This window comes from Colobus angolensis, unplaced genomic scaffold (genome assembly GCF_000951035.1).
Source record: "Colobus angolensis palliatus isolate OR3802 unplaced genomic scaffold, Cang.pa_1.0 Scaffold56, whole genome shotgun sequence".
NCBI classification, from domain to species: domain Eukaryota; kingdom Metazoa; phylum Chordata; class Mammalia; order Primates; family Cercopithecidae; genus Colobus; species Colobus angolensis.
In genome coordinates, this window is record NW_012119154.1 from 5,293,148 (window position 1) to 5,300,020 (window position 6,873).

Genomic DNA, 6,873 nt, shown 5'->3' on the forward strand with positions numbered 1-6,873 from the left:
TTTTTTTTTGTTTTCTTTTGAAATGGGGTCTTGGCCGGATCTCAAGATCACTTGAGATCAGGAGTTCAAGACCAACCTGGCCGACATGGTGAAACCCCGCCTCTACTAAAAATACAAAAATTAGCCAAGCATGGTGATGGGCACCTGTAATCCCAGCTACTCAGGAGGCTGAGGCAGGAGAATCACTTGAACCCAGAAAGCAGAGGTTGTGGTGAGCTGGGATTGTGCCACTGCACTCCAGCCTGGGCAATAGAGCAAGACTCCGTCTCAAAAAAAAAAAAAGAAGAAGAAGAAATGGGGTCTCGCTGATTGCTCAGGCTGGTAGTCATATACTAGGCTCAAGCAATCCTCCTTCCTAAGCCTCCTGAGTAGTGAAGTGTGTTTTTTTAAAAACAGAAAATTTTTATCCTAAAGTTAAAGAATGTAGGTAAAATAATGGTTTCTCAACACGTAAAAGGTTATTTATTGAGCTCAGTTCTCAAACGTGTGTAGAAATGGGAATTTCAGAGACTCTTGTCAGCCTTAGAGTCCAGCTTATCTATTTATTTATTTATTATTTATTTATTTTGAGATAGGGTCTCACTGTCACCCAAGCTGGAGTGCAGTGGCACAATCTCAGCTCACTGCAACCTCCACCTCCTGGGCTCAAGTGATCCTCCCACCTCAGCCTCCCAAGTACCTAGACTATGGGCATGTGCCACCACACCTGGCTAAGTTTTGTGTTTTTGGTACAGATGGGGTTTTGCCATGCTGCCCCGAGCTCAAGATCCACCTGCCTCGGCCTCCCGAAGTGCTGGGATTACAGGCGTGAGCCACTGTGTCCAGCCCAGCTTATATATTTACTTTAAATTGGCTTCTCTCCTTTTCTGGAGAATTTTAGAAGACTTACATTTTATTTCTCTATTTCTTTTATTTTTTATTATTTTATTTTATTTTTATTTTTTTGAGATGGAGTCTCGCTCTGTCGCCCAGACTGGAGTGCAATGGCGTGATCTCGGCTCACTGCAGCCTCCATCTTCCAGGTTCCAATGATTCTCCTGCCACAGCTTCCCAAGTAGCTGAGATTATAGGCATATGCCACCATGCCCAGCTAATTTCTGTATTTTTAGTAGAAACGGGGTTTCACCATGAGGCTGATCTGGAACTCCTGACCTCAGGTGATCCGCCCGCCTTGGCCTCCCAAAGTGCTGAGATTTATAGGTGTGAGCCACCATGTCTAGCCTGAGATTTCCATTTTCTGGGGTTGCTGACAGCAGTGGCCACATGAACTACTCTGCTTTTAGTGGAGAATAGAAGCTCAAAATTTTCAACACCTGGGTGAGTTGTTGGTTTTTTTTCCCCTTTGTCCTGTATTTCTAAGGTACTCTTACAGTTGGGGCCAGAAGTCCCATTAAAGAATGTCATCTAATCTAGGGCATATTTTACTTATTTATTTTATTCATATTTATTATTATTATTATTATTTTTGAGATAGGGTTTCACTCTATCACCCAGGCTGGAGTGCAGTGGCATGGTCATGGCTCACGGTAGCCTCAACCTCTGAGGCTTCAGCGATTATCCCACCTTAGCCCCCCAAGTAGCTGGAACTACAGGCACATGCCACTATGTCTGGCTAATTAAAACAATTTTTTTTAATAGAGACAGGGTCTCGTTTTGTTTCCCAGGCTGGTCTCGAACTCCTAGGCTCAAGCAATCCTCTTGCCTTGGCCTGCCAAAGTGCTGGGATTATAGGTGTGAGCCACTGTGCCCAGCCAAGGGGCATATTTTAGAAGAAGCTTTAGAGATAACTTGATGGCAAACTAAGAATTTTTGGCATTTGGTTTAAATCTATTATGCTTCTTTATGAGACAAGACACATTTTTTAAAATGTTAGGTTTTCTAAAATCTTTAATAATAAACGAAACATGAAAGGTATTTATATTCTTTGTTAAAATTTTATGGTGACAATATGGTGGATTGAGGATTCTGTTTCAATCTAAACTTATAACTTGCTGTCTGAGGTCCTAAAGTCCTGTGTCCCATTTTTACACATTTTAAAATAATTGGTCCTTACCTTTTTTGTGCACCTGACAGTTTTGCAAAACACATCCGTTGGGTAAACAGTATGTTCTTGCAGTTAAACTCCTTGTTATTGACTTTCCACAGAAAAAACTGTTTAACATTGTCTTTTGAAACTGGCAAACTTTATTCACTTAACTCTTAGCTTTTCCTCCTCCCTGTTGTATGCTAAAGTGGAAATAAAATACTAATTGACCTGCTAACTTTAATTATCAGAAGTAACACTTTTAATAAGCCCAAATACTAGAATGCCTTTTTTTATAGAGCAGATAAGTTCTCAGATCTTAGATGAGTTTTTTTAAGTACAAGTTATACAGTATTACGTTGTTGTAAGTGGTGACTCTCAAAAGGGTGTGCAGTCTTCTAGGGGTTTCATAGTGATCTGAAGAGCTGTTTCATAGTCAAGTCACATGAAATCGAATTTTATTGTTAATTTTTATGTTTAAAGTACAAATGTAAATACATTTTTAAAAATACAAGAATTTTTAGTTCTGGTAAAAGGAAAAGGGGTAAGGGAGCTGTATTTATTTAGCATCTCCAATTAAAGACAGGCCAAAGAAAGACTGGACTGAAGATGTGACTGATTCTTTTAATTATGTCATATTGCCTTCTTGGAAAAAGGAAGTTGGCATTCTTCACTGACTGCTGACATGTTCCAGGCTAGGACTTCCCAAAGTTAGTTCTGTTGACAACTGGTTCTTTTATTTTTAGTTTATTAAGATGAGGTCTTACTCTGCTGCCCCGGCTGGAATGCTATGGCACAATCTCAACTCACTGCACCCTCCACCTCCTGAGTTCAAGCAATCCTCTCACCTTCGCCTCCCTAGTAGCTGGGACTACAGATGCATGCCACCATACCCAGCTAATTTTTGTGTTTTTTGTAGAGACGGGGTTTCACCATGCTGACCAGACTGGTCTTGAACTCCTGGGCTCAAGTGATCCACCCACCTTGGCCTCCCAAAATGCTGGAACTACAGGTGTGAGCCACCAAACCTGGCCAACAACTGGTGCTTTGAGATGCTCCTGGTGTCTAGGCAGTAATCACAAAGTGCCCAGATCATAAGTGCACATACAGTTTGATGAATAGTTTGCTGTGTATCTTTGTAGACTTTATTCTATATTTATTCAGAGGTACATATTTGTGTATATGTTTTTATAAAACATAGGATTCAGTTGTACAAAGCAGTTTGCAATCTCTTTCTTTTATTTAACAACATGTTGTAGATATTTTTCCACATCAAGTTATGTAGACTTAATAACTGTTAATGTGCCATGGTATAATTTACAATTATTTAATAAATAATGAGGCTGAGTTTCATTTCCTGTTATTAAGCCATTCATATTTACTCTTCTTTCAGCAAGTTTCTGGTGTTTCAGGAACACTATAAAGGACTGTGGCAGGGTTCTTGAGGATTAGGGAGCTTGTTTATCTAGGCAACTGCTGGTGGCCATTATAGAAGGAGTCACACTTCCCAGTATCCTGGAAGGAGGCTTGTGATGGATGAGGTGTGAAAGTGGAGGCTACTGTGAAAGATGCAACTCTGGGACACCATACTGGGGGAGCATTCTGCCAGCTGTAGCCCCACCTTGAGTCCATGTTGGCAGATCTATTGAAGGAGAGGGAAGAATGAAAAGGAGACAGTAAGCAAAAGAACCCCATGACTGGTGTGATTCTTGACAACTTTCTGGAAAGTTGGTTGTAGGCACTCTTGAGGGGTAAACTTGGGGACAAGATGGTCTACTATTTCTCATGTGGGGATTTGTCTTCCGTTGATACCTTAATTGGGGTTTTACCATGTTGTCCAGGCTGGTCTCGAACTCCTACCTCAGGTGATCCACCCGCCTCGGCGTCCCAGAGTGCTGAGATTACAGGCATGAGCCACTGCGCCCGGCCTCAGTTTCTTTATAGAAGCGTGTTTGGAGTTACTCAATCTGAGTTGGAAGGGATGCTAAAAACTATATAATACAGACTCGCATTTTAGTAAATAGGGAAGCTGAAATTTGCCCCAGTTCCACTTCTGTAGCATCTGTTTAATTTCAGAAGTGACATTAAAGTTTTAGTCTTAGTTCAATTCTAAAAATTGTCTGTACGTCACTGTGCAACCTGCCTCTCGCTGTATGTTGAAAAGGATAGAATCTGCACTATCGTGCTACGTATTAGGGGTTTACTCTGCCAGGTATATGCCAATTACTTTACATATATTCTTACTAAAGCCTTACGATAACTTGAAAAAGGGTTTTCTTATCCCCATTTTGCAGATAAGTTCAAGCTTTGGAGGTCTTTGAGTTTCAGTCTGAAGCAACAATTCTGTATGAAAAAAAAAATCATGTATAAATAAGAAATTCAAATATTGTGAGACTTTGAAATTCTTTAAAGTCATACACAGTGACATTGCTATCACCTACCTATGTTTGCGGCCCATGACATCACATTTATGCAGTGGTCACATTTCCTTTTAATGATATTTCCATTAGTGATGCATGGACCTTTTGCTAGTGAGTAGAACCAAGAAACAGAATATTCTTTGGGAGATAATAAAATATAAAAGGCACCTTTTAAAAACAAATGGTAAATTTTTTGCAGAAAAGAAAACTTAACATTAAAAATGACTAGGCCAAGCGCAGTGGCTCACACCTGTAATCCTAGCACTTTGGGAGGCTGAGGCCAGCAGTCACCTGGGAGGTCAGGAGTTTGAGAACAGCCTGGCCAACATGGCAAAACCCCGTCTCTACTAAAAATACAAAAATTAGCCAGATGTGGTGGCAGGTGCCTATAGTCCTAGCTACTCGGGAGACTGAGGCAGGAGAATCATTTGAACCCAGGAGGCGGAGGTTGCAGTGAACCAAGATTGTGCCACTGCAGTTCAACCTGGGTGACAGAGCAAGACTCCATCTAAATAAATAAATAAAAGATAAATAAAAATGGCTAATTTTACATTACCTATATAGTATTCTTGCCAGAAATGTTAAACTGCATGTAATATTGAGGAAATAACCAGAAAAATTCAGAATGTAGGGCATTCTGATTCTATTTAATTAATTCTAATTGGCTTAGACTCTTTTGAAAAAAATAAAAAACCAAAAAACGATGACCTAATGATACAGTGTAGCTCTGTGTCCCCACCCAAATCTCATGTTGAATTGTAAATCCCCAGTGTTAGGGGAGGGACCTGGTGGGAGGTGAGTGGATCATGGGGATGGATTTTTCCCTTGCTGTACTGGTGATAGTGAGTGAGTTCTCACTAGATGTCATTATTTAAAAGTGTGTAGCACCTCCCCCTTTGCTCTCTCTTCTGCCGACCATGTGAAGATGTGCTTGCTTCCTCTTTGCCTTCTGCCATGATTGTAAGTTTCCTGAGAACTCCCCATATGTACTTTCTGTACAGCCTGCAGAACCATGAGTCAATTTATAAATTGTCCAGTCTCTGGTAGTTTTGTTGGTTTGTTTTTGTTTTTGTTTTGAGACAGAGTCTTGCTCTGTTGCCCAGGCTAGAGTGCAGTGGCGCAATCTCAGTTCACTGCAAGCTCTGCCTCCCAGGTTCACGCCAGTCTCCTACCTCAGTCTCCCGAGTAGCTGGGACTACAGGCGCCCACCACCACGCCCGGCTAATTTTTTTATTTTTAGTAGAGACGGGGTTTCACCGTGTTAGCCAGGATGGTCTCGATCTCCTGACCTTGTGATCCACCCGCCTTGGCCTCCCAAAGTGCTGAGATTACAGGTGTGAGCCACTGCGCCCAGCCTAATTTTTGTATTTTTAGTAGAGATGGGATTTCACCATGTTGGCCAGGCTGCTCTCAAACTCCTTGACCTCAGGTGATCCTCCTGCCATGGCCTCCCAAAGTGCTAGGATCACAGACCTGAGCCACTGTGCCGGCCATGCTAATATTGTTGATTTGAATTTCTGTTCGTTTATTTCTTCACTTATGAACAGGATGCTCAATTCTGTAGCATTGCTTGTTACGAATGGCTTATTCTTTGACTGCAAAGTGTGTGCTTTCCTATTTCTGCAGCTCCTCTTGTCCAGCTTAAAGTGGGCGGAATATGGTTTAGTGAATAAACCATTTGAGGTTTTGGTAAGTCAGGTATACTTGTTCACATGATAGAAACCATACGTGAGGTATGTTAACCTAGCTGAGCTGTATAGTGACGTTAGTGGGCCTGAATTGTTTTTCTTCAAAGTGGCCTCCTCCTTAAGATTTAAAACTTCCCTTCACAAGGACATCATTGGTATTTTGTGACTGTGATCGTTGATCTCCTTAGGTCATTTAACATCCCTTTTTTCTTTAGAAAAGTTTTCTTGATATATCAGTGGAGCTGTATTTTGATGAGTGTAGCTTGTAGTCTCCTCCAATCAGATTTGAATGATTAACATTCTATATTGGAATGTGTCTGTGCTTTCAGTTAACTGATGATTTTCAGTTTTGAAAACGTGGTGCATTTCTTTTCTGCTTAGTTCAAACCTAAAGGCATTTGTTTGATTAGAAATGAAGTCTATTGGTGTAAAGGCTGTCAAGGTTTGTGGGTCAGAGAGCTCTGTACGCATAGAAGGTCAGCCATGTTCATTAGGCCAGAGTAGAAGGAAAGTCAAGCTTATGGGTGAACGGTCATATACTCTTTCAATTGGCAATGGAGACTACTTTTGGACAAATAAAGAAATGCTGTGGGATTATGTGCAGACTCTGTCTGGTAAGAAGTCAGCAGTTATAAATAATAGTTTTTTTTTTTTTTTGAGATGGAGTCTCGCTGTGTCACCCAGGCTGGAGTGCAGTGGCCGGATCTCAGCTCACTGCAAGCTCCGCCTCCCGGGTTTACGC

The 6,873-nt window shown here is 41.2% G+C and overlaps 1 protein-coding gene across 1 annotated transcript in view; it reads left to right on the forward strand.

Moving 5' to 3' along the window:
* Positions 1-6,458: 6,458 nt before the first annotated feature.
* CNOT10 (CCR4-NOT transcription complex, subunit 10) overlaps positions 6,459-6,873 on the forward strand; it is a 103,612-nt gene continuing 103,197 nt past the window's right edge. The window contains exon 1 of the mRNA XM_011961627.1: positions 6,459-6,745. Within this exon, the coding sequence (XP_011817017.1) occupies positions 6,544-6,745 (202 nt within the window). The 5' untranslated portion in view covers positions 6,459-6,543. The remainder of the gene's footprint in view (positions 6,746-6,873) is intronic.